The sequence below is a fragment of the Coffea arabica genome, chromosome 6c (assembly GCF_036785885.1).
Source record: "Coffea arabica cultivar ET-39 chromosome 6c, Coffea Arabica ET-39 HiFi, whole genome shotgun sequence".
Taxonomy (NCBI): domain Eukaryota; kingdom Viridiplantae; phylum Streptophyta; class Magnoliopsida; order Gentianales; family Rubiaceae; genus Coffea; species Coffea arabica.
The window spans coordinates 7946586-7967807 of NC_092320.1; the positions used below are offsets into that span (position 1 = coordinate 7946586).

Here is a 21222-nt window from a genome sequence, read left to right on the forward strand (position 1 = left end):
ATCTTTTTTTTTATAATACTAAAATCTTAAATCATTTAATTGCCGTAAAACGAGTATTAGTACATAAGATGCCAGAGATTCATATCTAAGGCCACAGCATAGCCTTACAACAACATAGAACTTTTCCCATTAAGTAATAGCATTCACAGGTCTCCATAACTAATTAGCTAAAGATGACCCCCACTATAATAAGTTATATCCATAACTATCTAAAAGGATTGAATAACTCAGAAATTTATGCACACAAAAGCCTGATACATAAAGCAAAAAAAAATCAGAAGCAAGCCTATACGAAAAGCAAAACTCTCCTTGTATGTCCAAACATTTTTTAGAACTAACAGGAGAGAGGAAAAATTTTCAAACACTAACAAAAAATATCTTGAATAGTTAGGAATTTTGTTACTTTTGTGTATTTATATATATATATATATATATATATATATATATATATTTTATGCGAGGGACGGGGCGGGGGATGGAGTGGGTGTATGTTGCCCCATCCCCCGCCCCGTTTTAAGGTGGGGGTAAATATTTTGCCCCCGCCCCACCCCATCCCCCGTTCCATTTGTACTTCAACGGGTGCCCGTTCCATTGCCATCCCTAACTGCGAATTGGACTAATGGAGGTACAGTTACCTATGTTCTAGTTGGGCTTAGCAGCAGCCCCCCGTTGTGGAGGTTTGGGGTGTCATCCCCTTTGATGTATCTCACATCGGGGTTGGGGGGTTTGGGTTGGTAGTTATAAGTCTCCTGTGAGACCTCAAAGGATACCGACTTTTGGGGTTCTCTCGCGATTTAAGTTTGTAAAAATTGATTCAAGCTCTTTGAGCTTTGAAAGAAAAAAAAAAAAAGGTACAGTTACCTATGAACAATTTTTCTGTTTCGCATTTTGCTGAAATTTGAATTGAAATTAGTTTTCATTTCTGGTTCATATGGTGAATCAATATTGCATGGTACTATGACTTAGCTCTATACTTTAATACAATAAGGAAAAATAGCGATTGACCAAAAGTTTCCACAAAAAGTAGACCCAGGAAAGATCATCTCCAATACAATTGCAATTCTTCCAAGTAAACATTATATCATTAGAACCAAGGAATATTATAGTGCCCAAAAGACGAGCCAAGGAAGGAGAGCACTTAGAAAAGGCGTGAAGAATATTGGTCCCCAGTTGGGCAATAAGCATTTTGTGAGGGACTTTCGTTGATGATGTGGATGGTTGGGAAGGATGAAAAATTCGAAGCGAATATGATGATTACATGCCCCGATGGCATTCAAATGTTGGTGCATTCGCGGCGTCGATGTGAAGGTCAATAAAGTACTTGTTTTCACCCCTGGCCCTGGGTTTGTTACCAGATTTAGAATTCGAACCGATGGATGATTTGGACGAAATTGACATAAAAATTGTATCCAAAAATTTTGAACTTCTAATATATTTTTCGTGTGTAAATTTAAAATTTTATTTTGAAAATGTAGGAAAAGAAACTAAAACTTGTCATAAATTAGCAATGCTGAAAAATGAGCAAGTTAACAAACTAAAAAAAAAATGATAAGATAAAACTAGCAAATAATAACAATAATGAAACAAAAATAGTTAGCATTATGACAAAATGAAGAATCTAAAAAAAGGTGAGAGAAGATAGGAGAATTGGGAGAAGACAATTTTAAATGAGTTAATTGGATTTGATGAATTACTCAATAATATTCATTTATTGAATGGGTATTATTGGAAAATCAATTTACACTCATGCAAAAATTTAAAATACTCATATCTATTTATTCATGGGTAGGTAGGGATAAATTTAATTAAAAGGATTTGTTTGCCACGTATACTCACAATTTAAAATACTCATATCTATTTATGCATGGGTAGGTAGGGATAAATTTAATTAAAAGGATTTGTTTGCCACGTATACTCACAATTAAGTCTTAACGGTGAAAAGAGAGACGAAAAGATTAAAAAAAGACGTTAAAAAGGAAAAAAGTTCTTGTAACTTTCTCAGTTTTTTTTTTTCTTTTTCTTTAAAAAGAAAATCATGAAAAGTACACTGGACCGAAATAAAGTTCAACAATTTATCGAAAACACTTACTAGTTTGATTGAAGGAGGGTGAGCAGAATGAGAGCTGGACAATGAGACACCACAAACTCTACAGAATCGCGTGGGCCTATTACGGAAAAAACATCATTGGAGACTGGGTAATGAGCTGTTTCAACAGCTTCATACCACGCGTAGCTTAGGTTGGGCTTTGGAGATCTTTAGCTTAAACCAATCTACACAGCCCTCTTCAGGCATGTCCGAACTTAGAGTTGATTAATTTTTTGGTTTCCCCAAACCAGACAACAAAAGTTTCTATTTGTTATTCTCTTAAGTTTTTACTCCCTCCGTCCCGTTTTGTTAGTCTTGGTTTTTTTTTCACACAGATTAAGAAAGTGTAATTAATTTGGTTGGAAACATAAATTTAGATTAATAATTTCCTAAAATACCCTTATGCTAATCAATGCAGTCAATGTATTGGAAAAACTCAATGTATTCAATGTAATGGGTTAGTATTTAATAACAATGTATTAATAACAAGATATTTAATAAGGGTATTTTAGACAATTTGAAAGATTACTACATTTCTTAATGGGAAAGTGGACTACAATTTGGGACGGACGAAAAAGGAAAACAAGACTAACAAAGTGGGACGGAGGGAGTATAAAAAAAAAATGTAGTGGCGTGTGATATATGTAAGATAAAAAAATAAATTTAAAATACATTTACAAAAATATTTAAAATTTTTTTTTAAAAAGCTATTCAAACAAGGCATGGTCATGGTGGACAGTCACTCTGATCACGCACTGCTGAAGTCCAGCAAATTTAGAAATGAGTTCGAGTGGAAAATAGCGTTTGAGCCTGCTTGTTTTGTGGTTTAAGTTGTGGGACAGAAAATAGTAAAATAGAGTGGATCCGTAACAAAAAGGCCAAGTTCATGGACATGTCTGCAGTCACAACTTATAAACATGACAATTAACGTTTTCAGTATCTTATTATCTAATAAATAAATAAATAAATATATTCTTTTTTTAATTCCATTTGGTAAATGAAGAAAAAAAAAACAAAAAGAAAGAATCTCCGATTGTTAGGTGCTATTTTGCAAAAGTTACCTACAAGCTCGTACTCTCCTTTTTTTTTTTTTTTTTTTTCGTTTTTTGATTGGAAACATGATAAAATCATATAGCTCGATTGAAGTTACAAGACCTATTGACTTAGGCGCTTGATTAAAGTCCGGGACAAATCTAAAAATCATCGTATGGTTCAAAAATTAACGAACTTTAACCAATTCTCAGCTCAAGTTTCACGAGCTTTGAATAGCGTTGTTAGATTCGGACCGGGGGTTGGCTAGTCCGATCAATCCGACCATGAATTGATATTCTTTCCGAATTGATTAACAACACAAATTTTGCCTTAGTCAAAAACATCATAAACCAGTCAAATCAGTGATCCGGTTCAATTGCTTGATCCGATTCTCAAACTTTTCTTCCTTATTTCCTTCAGACATAATTTGAATTATCTAAATTGTAAAATTTTCATTTGTCAATAGGAATAAAAAAAAAATCCCACCCATTTAATATGAAAACTAAAATCACATGCTTCTCTAAATTATTTCTAAATAAAATCAAGAATTTTCATCCCTATCATATTGTCAATTTATCATCCGCAATCCCAACTTGCATTACAAAGCTATATTCCCAATAAAAAAGATCTCGAATTGGGCATAATTTATTTTAATTCAGTTTGTCAAATAGTTTTGGAGAATGAACATTTTTTAGACATCAATTCACATTTTTATATATAAATAAATATTAGGTGTATGTTTGACTGTAACCCTAATATTTTGGAACATTTTGTGTAGCTGGTCGAATACAATTAAGAACTCGATTTCAATATTTCTAAAACTTATGAAAAATATATAATAATTATAATATCATACCGATATCAGCAAATTTTTTTCTATAATGGTCTGACCGATCAAACTAATTGACACCTAATCCAATAATTTTACTCGAGTCGCTTATCAACATTGGTTTTGAATGCCAAGAGCTTCGTGATGTTTTTCCACAGATACTCAAAACGAGCACACATAATCTCTCGGCAATCTTTCTTACGAGCTACGGAGAAACAACGAAGTGAAATTGGTTTTGCTCGAGCCGCACTGAATGAATTCCGAATACAAGCAATTATGATGCTTAGTACTGCAAAGATTAGTGCTTTACATTATTAATCCACTATATACAATACACTAATGCATCTGGGAATCATAAAAAGCTTTCCAGGCATCGCCCGCCATGACATTGAACGGGAAATTTCGAGTACTCCATCAAATTCGACAAGAACAATTTAATCGACCAATCCCGTGATCTGTGCGTGCAAGGTAACATCGGAGCTTGGGTAAGGAATCGTGGAGTGTTCTACGGGAAACCAATGACCACGCAGCCAATGTCAATGTTTCAGGCCCTGCGTCTTGTTCCTTCTGTCAATCAAACGCAATAGACACTGCCACCAACTCTCCTTCCAAAAAAAAAAAAAACATTTAAACTAGATGTACACGTTGAGGTAAAGATCGAAAAACTACAAACAGGCAAAAACGTAGTATTACCAGACATTTAAACGTCTTCTCAAAAAGGGCAAAAAAAAAAAAAAGTACATTTAATGGTCAATGCCTCGAGTCACTTGGTCGGTCGGATTGGGCATGTGAAAACCATCGTAAACACTAATTCCGATCTTCCACACGTTAAACGTTCAACAACCAGTGACAAGTGTCCCGTTATTTCCAATATTCCCATCTCCATGTCTCCAACCTCTCTTTCGAGCAATTTTCTACTGTTCTTTTCAAGTCATTCAAATTTAGAAATGTAACGACTTATTTATTTTTGGTTGTGTATAACAGGTTAAATAGGAGTATTCTTTTTTTTTTTTTTGAAGCAATTAATCATCGAGAGTTGATGCAAGCTCTTAAAAAGTTTCTAGAAAAAGCAAGTGCTGTACTACGGTGCCACATGTTAGTCCTCGGTCCTCACTCCTCCATTTATTATTATCCCACCACCCATGGCATATGGGGAAGGATATCCCATTTTTTTCACTTGAAATTAATGAAAGGGTGCAATTTTACTTTCACGAAACCATTATCAATCAATCGAGTTCGGTTTATGGGTGAAGTGGGGATGCCTTGTCATGACAATCAATTCAATAATGTTAGCTATGAAAAATTGCAAGATTTTGGTAAAGAAAACACCACCTAGCAGTCGACCGTTCATGGTAGCCGATCTGGTGGTGTAACCTCTAGTTAGAGCATTCATCAGAGTTCGACCCTTATCACAAAAATGAAAAAAAATCTAACAATTCAAATAAGGGTTGGGGCCTGAAGTGAATCCAGATCCTTTTTCTGGATCAAAAAAAAAACACCTAGTAGTCCTATTTCACCTACCTACAATTCTTGGACGCTTCCATTTTATTTTATTGATCCAGGGATTTGGGGATTGACAGGGAAGGTGCTGGCGTGAAAGATGCGGACTGACATATTTGTTCAACGATTTTGGCCATCCTTTTTGACTACTTACGATTTTTTTTTTTTAGATAGAAAAAAGAAGGAGATCTGGGGAAAGAAAGAAGAAGGACTAACACGCGACGGGAATTCAATTACAGTTTGAATATCTGGGCCCAGCGTGAAGACGAAAAATACTTCCACCTGCTAATTATTTATGGGTGGCATTGGATTGGACTAACTCTCTTTCTTTTTTTTTTTCTTAATAAAAAAATAAAAAGGTATACCTTGACTTTTGCCTTCATGATTTTTCTTTGTAATTAGACCACTAATCAGCAAGCAGTCCTTCATGTTATTATTGTTTTGAAGGCACATACCGGTTTTTCCAATTTGCTATTCTAGTAGCCAATTAATTATCATTGTTGCATTCTACCACTAATTAAAAATCCAAAAGGTAACTAGAGAATGCTAACAAGTGGGCAGCGGGCAAGTGCTAGTTTCCTGTTGTTTGACATCTACTACTTATGAAGCTCTGCTTGGACTGCTAGTTTTTGGAGAATTTTTTTTTTTTTTGTTAACATTCATTTTACCCATTTTCTAAATCGTTTTTTTTTTTACTTCGCATACATTATATTTTCAAACGTGTTATAATAATCTTTTGGATAAATCTTATATACACTGATAGTGTATGTACTTTCACCGTTGAATCCATGACACATATACAAAGGTTGGAATTCAAATTCAAATTTTGTATAGTTATCATTCATCCATCTAGTACTGACAATGTCAGTGTAAAAAAGATTGATTCCAATCTTTTTTCCAAAAAATTTCAAAAAATAGTGCAATCTAAACAATACTCTTTTAACTTTTTGGTGTTTCTCATTTTTGTTCTTTTTGTGTTGGACGACAAAAATATTGGGTGTCTCATCTCATTGAACGCTTCCAAAGGGATTGCTACCCTTGAAGTTCATAGCAAGTAGTAATAAAATAACATGCCAAAAATAGAAACAATCCCATAAATCCAATGTAGACAGTTAATTATTAGGTTGTATCGTATGCATGCGGAGGTTAGGAACCCCAGAGGAAATTATTAAGGCGAGCCAAAAAGGCTCAGTCGTGCTTTTGTGGGTGCGTGCATAACTCATCTCATCCTAAAAAGGAAAGCAATAAACCCGAATCAAATAATATCCTCATAGGAAAAGAAAAACTTTAATCAAATTCAATTGGATTCATGCACAATAAGATTTACTTGCCACAATAAGATTTAATTCAATTTTCTGAAGAAGATGTCTAAATACTACCGCTTTTAATAATGCTCGGATGTATTTTCCAAGTTGTATTGTACATCGCGTCCAATTCCCAACCAAATTAGTACAAACAAACTAAGTCAAACACTTCCCCAACACAAAATCCCACATTCACACAACTTCTTTAAGTCCCTCCCGTACTCATTCTCACTTTCCATATATTCTCCAACACCTGGCCCTCTCCCACGCCCCGCCCCTAAGCCCCCCTCCTTCACCGTAACGCCTCCGCACCTCCTTTCTCATCTGCAAAAAATCCCACCTCAAAGTCCTCGAAAAAGGGTCACCAAAATTCCCAAGAATAAGGAAAATCTCCATAGCCTTCATCTGAGATTTTCTTTCACAGAATAAAACTGCAACAATGGGGAAAGGAGGGGTTAGCGAAGGCGTTCTGAAGAAGATCATCTTGTCCTACACCTATGTGGCGATCTGGATCTTCTTATCCTTCACTGTTATCGTCTACAATAAGTACATCTTGGATCGCAAGATGTACAATTGGCCCTACCCGATTTCCCTGACCATGATCCACATGGCCTTTTGCTCCTCCTTAGCGTACCTTCTCGTCCGGGTCTTCAAGTTGGTTGAACCCGTTTCCATGTCTTGGGATCTCTATGTCAAATCTGTTGTCCCCATTGGTCTTCTTTATGCGGTATCTCTATGGCTCTCTAATTCTGCTTATATTTATTTGTCTGTTTCTTTCATCCAAATGCTCAAGGCCTTGATGCCCGTTGCTGTTTATTCAATTGGGATCCTTTTTAAGAAAGAGCAATTTAAGACTAATGTCATGGCTAATATGGTTTCCATCTCTGTTGGGGTTGCCATTGCTGCTTATGGGGAGGCCAAGTTCGATAGCTGGGGGGTTATTTTGCAGCTTGGTGCTGTGGCTTTTGAGGCAACTAGGCTTGTTATGATTCAGATTTTGTTGAATTCAAAGGGGATCACCTTGAATCCAATTACTTCCCTGTACTATGTTGCGCCATGCTGTTTGGTTTTCTTGACTGGTCCTTGGTTGGTCGTGGAATATCCCTTGTTGAAGGAGACTTCAAGTTTCCATCTTGATTTTTTCGTATTTGGGACCAATTCTTTCTGTGCTTTTGCTCTGAATCTCGCGGTGTTTTTGCTCGTTGGAAAGACATCTGCTCTGACAATGAATGTGGCTGGTGTTGTTAAGGATTGGTTGTTGATCGCATTTTCATGGTCCGTGATTAAGGATGCAGTTACCTCGGTGAACTTGATTGGCTATGCGCTGGCTTTCTTGGGAGTCTGTTATTACAATCATGCTAAATTTGTGGCAATGAAGGCTAAGGAAGCTGAGGAAGCACAGAGGAAAGCTGCCCAAGCTGATGAAGAGGCTGGCAGGTTGCTTGAGGAAAGAGAGGAGTCTGGTGCTAAGAAGTCCGAGTCACAGGATTAATCTGTTGATCCCTGATTTGATCATGGTTATTTTGATAGGAGGGATATTAGCAAAGAATTGAAAGGAGAGGACTGGTTAGATTGTTCTCTTGGTATGCCATGTTAGGAGTTTCTTTTCACAATGTCCCTTTTTAGATTCCTAATTTATTGTTCGTTAATCTTGGGTATTAGCACGTCATGTTTTTGGTGATATGAGATTGATGTTCATTCTCAAATTGCCAAATCATGAACGTGGCTTGAGAATGACTTGAGGCGCTTTATTAGCTTTCTTTTGACATAATATTAATATATGAGAACTCTTTTTTTGCCAATGATCTGGATGGTTATCGGTATGTTGGATTAAGATTTCTTTTGTCGGCAATTTTTTTTTTTTTTTTTGGGTATAGAACATGCATTGATGCTCCACATTTCAATGGTTATCTAGGATTGATATCATGTGCAAGTTGTAGTTTGTGCCTGTGGATTTACCATATCTGTTCTTTTGGTGACTAGAATCTTATTAGCCAAGTCAGAGTTTGGAAGGCTTGAGTTACCTTATTATCCAGTAAGAGATGATACTGCTTCTAGTTGTGATGGTAAGAGCATATTTTGGCATCTTACTAGTTATATGGTAGACTCTCCGTTGCATTATTTGTTTTCCTAGATCTGTTATACTTGTTTCGCAGTTTTGGCTTCAGTTATTGTGCATGCATCGCCAGTCTCTGCTTTGTCAGAAACATTAACAGTTGACTTGTACTGCATATTTTATTTATCTTTTTCCTTTTCTTGCTGGAAGTATGTTATGTATCTAGATGTCATTTCAGTTTCAGGTTTTGTGAGTTGTTTTTCTTCCCTGAGGAACTGTTTTAGAAAGTTAATTTGTTTTTTTGCCTTTATACCTTAGGCTATTAGTCATTAAAACATGAACTTGTAAGCATATTCTTCATTATTAATAAACTATTTCGTCTTCTTTAATTGTGATGAAAACACTTTTGATATAATTGTGCACCCTAAAGATTTGTTTTCCTGGACATTGACTCACTTAGGGGAAAAAAAAAAGCTTACAATCGTGACAAGAGGAGATGACACAGAGATTTGTTTGACCATTACTTGGAAATACAGTTGTGCTCCTTATAAATGAGAAGAATTTGTTCACATTCATTTATTGATTATGCAGCGATCATCAATGTGTTTCTTCATATACGGACCAGTTATATGTCAACTTATCACATGGGGAATGTAGATTCATTTCTTTGCTTTTTGTCTGCCCCTATGGATCCCTTGAAGAATTACTGTTGAGGATTTGGATTGTGGTTTTAAAACCAATCATACGATGAGATCAAGTTGTAATGTTTTAATGGTAGCTGCAGAAATTCTGAAGGGCACTTGGATTTTCGTGAACTCTGTTTGGGCTTATGCAATTAGTATTACCTGATGATGTTGGTCAAACAAACCTTTAAAGTCAAGTTGCTCAAGTTTAATTCAGTGCTTGCTTCCATAAATATTCTCGTGACCATCTGAGTTTTATTTTCCACTTCATTTCCGATTAAAAGGCAGTCTTTCAGACAGAAATATATCCCCAGACCAGGTCCTTGAGCTGATTTACTTCAGCTTGTAGTTTTTGGCCTCTTTTACTCCTTTGTCATATAGCTTGTCTGATATAACTTTTTTTTTTTTTTTTTTTTTAAATTTTTTTTAAATTTAGCAGGAGAGGGCTGGGATTTAAGAAGCAGGGAGGGGGAAGGGGGATTACAACCCAGGACCTATAAGTTTACTGTTCTTGCATCAAGGCATGCTATCCTTTGCTTTATTCTTTTGTCCAAATTTTTCTGCAAATCACCTGAGCCTGCTTGCTAGAAGATGGGTGCTCCACTCTGCTCTGAAATTTCAGCAAATTCAAGCCTATTTGAGCCTTAAGACTGGCTAATTCGTAAAATAGACAGCATACAATTTGGCTATTTACAGGATGTGTGGCTTATTATGCATAAAAATGTATGCTAGGTATCTTGTAAAGTTTCCAGTGCATTGTCTGGTAGACAATCAACTGAGTTCTGATGACGAGATATAGAGCTCAATCTTAAGATCTATTTCAGATTTTCATGCTGGGGTCTTTGTCTAGCTGCGGATGTGGTGGCTTTCTGCTTCAGTGACGTCCTTAGTGAAGGGATTGGCCATTCATCCGTTGCAAAATATATTCAGAAATCAGAACATAAATAAAGCGACGATGACAAAAAATAAAAAGACCATAAACTTTGGGACCATGTGCTAGCCGACAGGTATCCATCATCCATACAAATTGTGCGAAGATAGGAATTTTGCATTATCAATCAAACGATTGCTTGGATCGGTTGAAGGAACGGAACCTTTTTCCTCAGCAAAATTGCATAGGCCATCAATCGCGCCACCCTGCCAGCATAATAATAGTAGTGAGTAATAAGACCCATTTCTAGGCAACGCCTTTATCAATATGCTGTCCCGACCTTTCCTTCCGCTGAACTGCGACGGTATCTTTGGCGCCGTCCCCGTGTGGAGCTTTGACCCTCGGGCTCAGGACAGGAGAGATCCCCTCCCTCGACGTCAACCTTTTTCGGGGGACGAGGTGGTCAAGGCACCGAACACGAGCGTAGATGAAAGCTTGACTAGCTGCTGCTATAATTCAAAAGATTCCCTTTAAGTTGGGCAAACTGTTGAAAAGTCAAAGCACGCATTGTGACATGACATTGAAGAGTTGAGCATCGTCGGGTTAGAACAAAAAAACATGATGTGGTTCGCTAGGTGGATTCAAGTCAGTTCTGTTTTGTTTTTTTGTTTTTTCACCACCTCTATTCATAATAATATTCATATATTTTTTAGCAATTTTTTTTTTTTTGGACTTTCATACGTGTGTTTCTACATCTATACCATATTAAAAGTACCACTGCAATTTGGTGATTCGATCTTCACTTTTTAATGATAACTTTACTACAAAATAATTAATACTTCACTGCGAATCCAAATTACATTAATTGCTATTTTGGGTTTTTTTTTTGCGGGTATTTATGTATTCTAAGAAGGGAATTTGGAGCATAATTAGATCTGGAATGGAGTGTTTTTGCCCCCACTTTATACATGAGTGGCGTTGTTTGTATGGATAAGAAATCCTAAGAAATTAGAAAACAAAATTCCCAAGAAATATACTTTTTTTTTTATATTCGCCATTGAAATTAGAAAAATCCATATGGGAAAAGGGAACCATCGCATCGATTTCGATTGGAATGAAAGCATCAGCGACAGAAATGCAAACGACAACTCAGTTTAATTAAGGTTGTTAACAGTTGCCTTTTGATGTATTACTATAATGGTCACCAAAAAGACGAAATTATTTGTGGCTGGCTGTGATTATTTGTCTCCCGAATGTATGGTCTAAGAGACACACGTACGAGGGAACGTTCTTCTTCTTCTTCAAGTGCAATAATGCATTGTTAGAAATCGATACGACTGACTTTTTTGCACGAAATAGCCATTCGACTCTCGTGGAGCTTTCGGTGTAACAGTGCGACATTTGACAATTCTGTCGTGATTATGACTTTTTTTTTTTTTTTATTTCTTGTATGCACCTGCCTTAATACTCCTTCGGAAACAGCAAATCGTAACTTTGACCTTTGTTTTTTCGGGGACGGCAGGCAGCTATTGTATAATCTAAAGAGATTATTGTATTCGGAGTCTAAAAAAATTGTATTTGAAATTAGCAGGTATACAGATCTTACTAGATCAACAAAGTATTTTAGCATAATTTTTGAATTTTTTTTACTGTAAATAAAATTTAAACTCCCATCTATAATCTAAAGAGGATGGGATTTAACACCTTTCCTGGTGGTCGCTGAGGCAAGCTGCCTCAGTGGTTAGCAAATTGTAACTTTGACTGAAATGCAAAATTTCTTCCCCAAATCCAAGATTTCCCTCATTTTCCAGGGGACCCTTCACAAAGATTTATTCATTCTAGCGAGAGCAAGAAGGGAAGCAAATAGGGTTAAACTTGACTTGTTTGTCTTTCCCAAATATGAAATATGCTGCGCGATAAAATATTCTTCACGATCGCTCATAATTCGCTGAAGGACAAGCCCTTTCTTTCTGTGACAAAAAGATTCCAAATTACGGGTGCAGATTATTGACAGAGAAGGGTGTCAACATTGACGTACGTAGTACACAAATCATCAAATCACCATCCAATCGTAGCACTGGTCAAATTCACTAGTAGTAATAAACCTCTGAAGTCAATTTTGAATTGGCTAAACTAGAGGTCAAGAACAATCTGTTCAAAATGGTAAAAATGTGGAGTTTTTAAACTGGTTACTACCAATTTTTTTCTTTTCTTTTTTTAATATTTCAATGTCGTGCAATTTATCAATATTAAAATAAATTAAATATACCATTGGCATATAAAGTAAATCAATTATAAGAAAAAATAGAGAAGTTTGTATGCTATTGTTTAGTGGCGATATTTTAGTCGAGTCAAGTTTTATTATTTATATCATGGTACTTTTATTGTTTAGGAATGGGTATTTTATTAGTTGATTTGCTCTGGTCGTCAAGACTTGTTTATTATATGAATTAATTCATATTATTTATAAATAGGGAGTATCATTATTGTTATCGGAGTGAAAATTTGAGAGTATCATTATGGTGTGCGATCATTGATATAAATTGTTGATATTATTCCTCTTCTCCCACGCTTTTTTTTTTTTTAGGATACAAATGTCATCATTTATTAAATCTGTATCTGTACGCATACTTTTTACTTGCGTGTTTGCGAGTGTATTAATTCAATCTTTCCAATTATGATTCTTTGGATTTAAACAAATATTAAAATCTGTTGAACAGAGGATGAATAGATTGAACTATGTATGAAGTCGAAACTCATCCAATTCACTTGCCGGTCCAATTTTGAATCTCCAAACCCAAAAAAAAAAAAAAAAAAAAAGAAAGAAGACCTTCTTATACTGAAATTGAATCTAATAGTATGTCTATAAAAATTAATTCTATTCCTATACCGAATATCGCTGAATAATGTAACATCCCATGTATTCGTCGCAAAAAGGATCAAAATTACGCCCAGTTCTGACACTTGAAGGTGGACTTAAAATAAAATACTCGAGAAGTGGATTGGAATGGGAAGTAAAAAGAAGAAGAACGAGATTCTTGCAGCCAATAACCATACATTCTTTCCAAATCCAAATGGATTTATTACAGTCATTGACCAACTCACTATACATTAAGAAAAGGACAAGCGAACTTCAAAATCATCATCCTTGTCTGCCCACAAGCGTAGGTCACTGGAGGAGACGTTTTGGCTAAACGTCACTAACATTTCTCCTCAGCACCCGCACCGTTGGCAACATTGCCCATTTCTACGGCAGGATTTGGCTTCTTAGGCTTGTACCAAACTGCACAGATGCTATATACTACGAAATTTATGACGCCCAGTACTGCTAGAAGTGCATAGAAGAGATCGAGCCTTCCATAGTTAATTTTATCGGCTAGCCATCCTTCACCACGATGGCTTCTTGTCGCCCCCTTCACTATGGATACAAGCATGCTACTGAAAAAGAAACCAAGTGATAGAGTTGTCAAGAAGAGGCCCGTGCTCATGGTTTTCATTCCTTTGGGCGATTGTGTTATGAAAAAATCAAGCTGTCCGGTGTAGATGAATGCTTCTCCAGAACCAACCAGAAAGAACTGTGGGATCAGAAGAAACACGCTTATGGGCAATGTTGCAGTGGTTCGCCCGGCGGATTTTGCGACCGACAATCTTTTCATCTCAACTAGAGCAGCAGCTGCCATCCCGATCGTCGAGAGTACCAGACCTATAGCTATTCTCTGTAGGCTGGTGAAACCTGCGGCCCACAAATGATACCCACAAAAAATTTTGGGTTAAGAGGTATGCTTAATGATTACAATGGGACCCGAGACTTGAACTCTGATATATTGCTTAGCGAAAAGGTTCGACCACTTTAATTTGTCAACCCTTGCTCCGGAATGAATGAGTCTATTACGTTATTTTCTAGCATAAAATTACTATACAATAATTTGCCCGTACAGTGAAAAATTTTGCTGTGCCTCTACCTGGTTTGCCTTTCCATTTCTTCCAAAATGGCATAATGAGACGGTCATAGACTGCCAAGGTGATCAAAATGGCTGCTACAAAAAATACAGTGACTGATCCTGCTGGAATTTGGAAATTGCCAATTGATCTCTCCATGGTGGATGCTTGGTCAACGGAAAAGGTGATCATCTGTGCATAAGTCGTCCAGAAAATGATTGTTGTGGCCCAAATGGGAAGTAGTCTGGCCATCATTTTCACTTCTTCCACTCTTGTCACTGTGCATAGATTCCAAGGATTTGGAGATGCAGCAACTTTTTTCTCAGAGAAATCATCTTCTGCAACAATAGCAGCCTTATCCAGGAATCTAAACCGAAAAAAAAAGAAGAAGAAGAAGAAATCGCGATATTATTAGCGAAGTTTGGCGCTAGCAAAGATACGAAATATAGCAATACCATGTTGATCACAAAAATACACGTACTAACCTAAACTGATCAGTGTGCTGGATTCTTGAGGCTTCATGATTTGTTTCGTATAACATGTTAATGTCGTAAGGAACATTCATCCTCCTCTTTCTTATAGCGGCTGCAATAACTTGAGAGATTTGGACTATAGGGCTCCTTACTGTTTTCTTATACCTGTATCTTCTTGTCCCCGAAAAGAAGATAAAGATGGCTATGAACATTGACAAGGAGCAAATACCGTATGCCAGGCTTCGACTAACATTGTCTTCTAGGTAAACAAGGACAGTAACTGCCGTGAGTGTTCCTATACTGATGAACAAAAAGAACCTGTTGAAGAAATAAGCCATCTGTGACTTCTCCTTTTCATCTCTCTCGTCGAATTGATCACTTCCAAATCCTGAAACGCTTGATTTGAGGCCACCTGTCCCCAGTGCAATAAGATATAGAGCAAGGTACAGCATTCCCATTTGTAATCCGTTGGCTGTTTGGCAGTTGGCATGAGCAGCACAAGGTGGAGGCCGCAGCTGGGGTACTTTTGTTGTTATTGCTAACATGCCAGTTCCCTAAATCATTTTTCGTTTTTGTCAGTGTGGAAACTTTTCAAAAAATTTGTACCACCCCCCCCCCCTCCTAAAATAAAAAAGAAAGAACAAAGAAAGAAAGTATGAGTGATTTTCTTGTTCAATGGACAATCGAAGTACATATGCACTCACCATTGCTTGTATTGTTGAGAAAATAGCAATAGTCTTGTATCTGCCCAGGAAAGAGTCGGCAAGAAAGCCTCCAAGCAAACACAGAAGAAAGGAAGTTCCCATGAAATCTGTGACAGTATTGGCTGAAACTGCACTAGGCAGATGCATGGTTCCACCGAGGTACGTAACAAGGTTCACCGCTATTCCCATTGTTGAAAGCCTCTCGCAGATTTCAATTCCTTTATGTTTTCCAGCCCCAAAATAAAAATAAAAAACGGACCAGAGATTTCAGCCTAAACTTCTCAAATTTTAATGCGGTTAAAAAAAAAAAAGAAGAAAGCTTTTGACTAAAACCAATGCAATTTGGACATACGTACGAATGTCAGACAAAAGTAACATGCTCAAGCAACGTGCTTTTTTGTCTTTTGGAACAGCTTAATTATAAGATCATCAATCTTTCAGCTGTCGTATTTTATGAAGAAAAAAACTTATAATGAATAAATTAGACCACAAACGTTTTGATTTACGTAACTCTTAAAAGTTAAACCACGTAGAAGAAAGTATAATACCCATTACAAATCAGTCTAGAAGAAGTTGGCATCGCCCTTTTTTAATATACATGTACAAATGAACCATTAAATTTCAAGACATTTCCTTGGACCACTTGTTCATGACGCTTTTCAACCGCAAGCTTAATATAGTAATGGCATCGGAAAAAGGGAGAAAAAAAATGATAACATGTCTGAGATGATCATGAATTCAAAATGAAGATTGCACTGCAGTATTATTGTAGGTTTTTAGTATTTCCGCTTAAATTCTGTGTCATTTCACCTTCTCAACATTGAAGCAGGATGGCACTTGCAGTACTGGGATAACTAAATTTGGTCTAGTTATGAAACGAGGAGAATACAAACCTAAGATAAGTGCAGCGGGCACCCAGCCACCAGTTTTACTCTTGTCAGCAGGGAAGCCCTCGTGGTCAACCGCATCTGCAGCAATAGTAGTACTGCTCATCTTCCTCTCCTGCAATGCAACTTGGTTATGTACTACGTTAACAGCACAATGAAGAACTTGTTTTGACTTTTGATGCAGAAGTTAAAAGGCAGCTAATGCTCAAGCTCACCGAGTATTTTTTGCACAATTCTTGAGTACGGGAAAAAGATCAAATTTGAAAAGCTGAAGGGTAAGGCAAGAAAACTACAATTGAAGAAACTTCTTTATTCTTCAAACACGTCAAACTTGAATGAGTAATGTCTCAAGGGAAGTAGGCCTTTTATAGGCAAACTTTTCGAACCAAATATGACCCTCCAATACTTATTTGACACAAATCAATGGTAGGAATTAATTGGGCCTATCCCAATTGTGAACAGAAGCTTCTAGGACGATTAGTGATCCTTATCAGATGTGCTTCTGTACGAAAATGAGGAAATTAAAGGTGATGCTGAGTTGATAAAGTGGAAGGTAAGATGGGAAAATTTTGGAAACTCTGGAACATCCATTTCTCAATCACAACATAAAGGTGCTTCAATTATCTCACCTCCTACTCTTTTTCAAATTGTCTCTGGGTGTGTTTCTGGCATGGAAGTTGTGAACCGCAGTACACATATGGATCTTTCAATCTACCTTTGATGTGTGTGAGTTGTAAGTGCTTTTGCAACCCCACACCCACATATATGTGCCAAAAGGCTTCAACTTTTGTTTTTCACCCATTGCGTCTCTGTCTCGGCTATGGTCAAGAAACACAATGCCAATGTATGGGGAGGGAATGAATTTGATATATATGTAACCTCCGCCGTTAATTGATAATAAGTAGATAATGTTTCTGTTTTGTGCATCTGGCCTGAAAGTCATCCTCCTGGAATATAATCGCGCTCTCCCTGCCCTACAAATGCACAAAAATCAGTAGGAGACTTGCCGACCACCGCCTTTGTACTCACTCATCATCAATAATTCAGTTAACAGTTACATATACGAATATAAATATTATGTGATTATTCACCAATAAAATGGTTGTGTATGCATCATCTATCGATCATTTTGCATGATGAATGTGCATCTTGACGCATTGTTATTGTCATGGTGCTCTTTCGAATAATAATGACTGCTATCATCTCAACATAGATAGATGATCAATCACAGAGCATCTGCGTACGATGCTGATGCTTTGATGCATACATATAGTAATTACTACTGTACTGTATACTGGCAATCTCCAACCTTCTTTAATTTGATTAAATAGTCAGTCCAATGCTTTAAACGATACATTAACCACAATGATGAGCAGTAGCTACCAGGTGCTCTCATTTGGAAACTCGAGGTGCGTGGTTGGTTATCCATTGATGTAGATGTAGATACTGCTAAAGCCAACTTGGCAGAAAATATACCAATGGTAATCCTCTTCCCTGAACTCAAAAGCATATATGATATGTGTATTAACAAAGCTACACGCACAAATTTGTGTGCATACAAGTTTTTGCAAATGCTTATTTATACCTTTGCTCCGTAATTGTCATCAATAATTGTACAGGATCGATGATTGTATCATTTTAAACAGCTCGATGCCACACAAGCTAGTTTGGGGTTTCTGGGTTCTTTGTCCCGCGTTGTGGGCCAATATCTATCCCACATTTCATATGAAGATGTATTTTACATACTTATATTACGTATGAATCACAATAATGCTGCAAGTAATTACATAGCCAAGGAAATAGAGAGTAATCTTGAAAAAAAAAAAAAAAAGATAAGGAAAAAATTCGGCCGACTCCCACTTCCTTGAGCCGTGTACGCACTCTTAATTATTATATGCCGAATGTTGCAGTTTGATTGCTTCCTTAGGGGTCACAATCTTGCCTGCAGGTCGCAGTTCATAATCAAACATCCCACGATACATGCGTCTTTGAGTTCCATACTTCCACTGACTTTGTAACACCGAAACCAGCTCAACTACGACGTTGCATATGAAAGTTTGATTACCACAAAAAAAAAAAAAAAGAGTCAAGGGGCACGTGACAATTGTTTTAAGTAGTGATGCAATTGAGTCGATTTGGGACTACCCAAACTTAATTCGAGCTGTAAAACTCAGTGTTCAAACATTTCGATTTCTTGAAAATTGAACTCAAAATCGAACTCGATTTTGTTTCATCTTATTTGAACTTAAACTTGAGTTTGATCGCGCGAGCTCAATTTATAGTTTAAATAATATAAATTTATAGTTTATATGATTTTAAACAAGAGACAAGATACACATTTTATACCAATGAATTAAAGAGTAAAAAACATATATATACATATGAAAGTCAATTAGTTTTCAATCTTCGCATATTAAGTTCGAACTCAAGCTCAGTAGCAATTTTGTGAGCTATTCAATTAAACTCGAATCGTTTGCCCCCTAGTTCCAACCCAGAAAAAGCCTTCAATCTGTCAACTACGGTACTCTGTCCCGGTGTAAGGACAAGAACATGTCAAGCAATTCTCACACAACTGAGATAACATCAGTACATGTTTCACATAATAAACTATAACTGAATGTGATAATTATCTCTTTAATAAAAAAATATTTTACATTAAATTACACGTATGTTCTTAAATTATCTAGTGGAGTAACAAATTAATGTTCCAGTCCCAATCTCACCAAAAATTTTTTTTTTGGGCAGCATATTATCATGGATAATGATCACGTGTTCCGCACGTGCAGGTAGTGATTGCAATCTTAAACCTGTGCCACCGTCGTGCGCGATGCATTGGCAGAAAAGGGTTGCACGTAGGCCACTTTATCGCAACATAGAACATGAACGCCTGCACTGTCTCTGTAGCATGAGATTGCACGGCCCATGTCGGAGCAATACCTTTGTCTCCCTGCCCCTTTCTTCCATTAAATTGCGAAAGGTTTTGTTGCTCTCCTATGTGTGGCTTTCTGGGTTTTGACTATTGCGAAAGGGAAGCAGATAAATTGACAAATCGATGCTGCATTATTTGGCAGTGACTTTTTGTTGTGGTCGAAGAAGTTCCCACTTCGAGGGAATTACTTTTCTTCAACTTTGTAAAACCAGGTGCTCTATTTAATTAATCTTTATTTTGTTGTCATGCAATTGTTTGGCCACTTCATCTTGTCTTCCATATCGCTCGCGAATTTATCGATGCATTGCTCATAATAATATTCGCTGTTAAATGTCGTGTTCTCCAGTAATGAACCCGTATTGAAGCAGAAGAACTTGGGAAGGCATGATCCAATTTCTCAAGTGCTGTTCAAATCCTACATGTGTAAAGTGAACCCAAAAGCAGACAACCCTTCTGCAATCTATCGATTTGAGGTTTTGGTGATTTTGTGGTGAACCTCTCTGCAATCTTATAATAAGATGCGTCTGACACCGAAAGGATATCCAGTAAAGCAAGAGCCTTATCTTGATTATTTAATTTCTTCAGAAAATATCTCGTTAACAAAGTGTAGAACTTCACATTATTGGCAGAGAAACGGACAAATGATGTTACATAATGGTAATCTTCTTTCCTTTTGGTTTCGTCCTCTTATCTTTCACTTAACTTCCTTCATTTTCAAGTGCGTTTGGATAGGAGGAAATTATTATTTTTTGGGGGGAAAAAAATGTATTTAAAATAGTACTGTAGCATTCTTTTTGTTGGGGGTAATGTGATGAGTGTAAAATATAAAGATTTCTGGGATAAAAAGAAATGATTAAAGAATATGTGTATAGGATGCAAACAAAATTATGCCTGAAAAAAATCATATCCGAATGCACACCTGATGCCAGATGTGACTGAAGTGGGAGTTCTTTTCATGAAACAGACCAGAAATTCAACTCGACAGGAAACGCTCAATCCAAAACTCTATCCAGTCCCCCCCCCCCCCCTTTTTTTTCCTTCTTAATCCTTCCTACTCCAAATTTGCCAGCCCAGGAGTCTGACAGGCGGGAGCATGGCTCCCCAGTTCTGTTCACGTTTTGCCCAGTAAGTTCTCTTTATTTTTATTTTTGGAACCTGCCATATATATACTGCTGGAGCTGATGATTATTACTACGAGTTTTGTTTTGGTCAGGACTGCAAAGGAGAGATTCAGCGAGCATGATATAATGCACAAACCAAGATATTAGTCGTCCTCGATTTGGCATAAGGTTTCAATCTTGATATAATGAGTAGGGGCCGCAGAAATGGAAAATTTCAACTATACAGTGACACTTCCAAAGCTGCAAGCCAATATGTATTTCCAAAGTTGCAGATAATTGGCTTCTTTAATAATAGATGGATGCATCTAAAATCGTTTTGTAATTGCAGCCACACGCCCTTTCGTTTATCAGATCACTGTTTCCTGTCTAAACACTACACCATCCCTTATCCTCGCGCAGAGCACCAACCTGAGAAAGCGTGAAGCAATCTAATCATTTGATTTTAGATTCGGTGGCTGTTTGGCATTAAACATGAATGTATCTGGGGAGGTAGGGATGGAGGCAGGTGGTTGTTGAGAGTGGACAATTGCACCACCGCCTCATAATGATAAAGTGATTTAAATCAAAATTTTCTTTATAATAATGACACCACTGGCCAAAAATCTTAACTCTGCCGTTTGAGAGGGAGAGGGGGAGGGGGAAAGGCACAGTGAGGGACGCCCAAGATTCTATTTTGATATGTTATGAATTTGAAAATTTTCAAAGAGACTTTTTACTAATAAAATATTGATTAATCTTTGCAGCACGCCCCGATAATATATATATATATATTCTGAGCGTTAGAGATAAATGACAACTATATAAAATT

The 21222-nt window shown here is 36.8% G+C and overlaps 2 protein-coding genes and 2 long non-coding RNA genes across 4 annotated transcripts; 2 read left to right on the forward strand and 2 right to left on the reverse strand.

Annotated features, from left to right (window-relative positions):
• Positions 1-6934: 6934 nt before the first annotated feature.
• LOC113694309 (probable sugar phosphate/phosphate translocator At5g25400) lies at positions 6935-8553 on the forward strand. The gene has a single exon (XM_027213226.2). It carries the CDS (start codon positions 7191-7193, stop codon positions 8241-8243), a length of 1053 nt encoding a protein of 350 aa, XP_027069027.1. The 5' UTR covers positions 6935-7190; the 3' UTR covers positions 8244-8553.
• Positions 8554-10126: 1573 nt separating this feature from the next.
• LOC113691989 (uncharacterized) lies at positions 10127-10949 on the reverse strand. The gene is made up of 2 exons (XR_003448837.2): positions 10702-10949; positions 10127-10627 (listed from the first exon to the last, which is right to left on the reverse strand). It is a non-coding gene; the product is annotated as an uncharacterized lncRNA (long non-coding RNA).
• A 2427-nt stretch (positions 10950-13376) lies between these two features.
• On the reverse strand, positions 13377-16708 carry LOC113694189 (protein NRT1/ PTR FAMILY 6.2). Its single transcript, XM_027213053.2, has 6 exons — positions 16580-16708; positions 16371-16479; positions 15478-15695; positions 14786-15327; positions 14324-14667; positions 13377-14094 (listed from the first exon to the last, which is right to left on the reverse strand). Exons 2-6 carry the CDS (start codon positions 16468-16470, stop codon positions 13562-13564), a joined length of 1737 nt encoding a protein of 578 aa, XP_027068854.1. The 5' UTR covers positions 16471-16479; positions 16580-16708; the 3' UTR covers positions 13377-13561.
• A 2513-nt stretch (positions 16709-19221) lies between these two features.
• LOC140008402 (uncharacterized) lies at positions 19222-20736 on the forward strand. Its single transcript, XR_011815791.1, has 4 exons — positions 19222-19505; positions 19640-19950; positions 20258-20418; positions 20507-20736. It is a non-coding gene; the product is annotated as an uncharacterized lncRNA (long non-coding RNA).
• Positions 20737-21222: the final 486 nt, after the last annotated feature.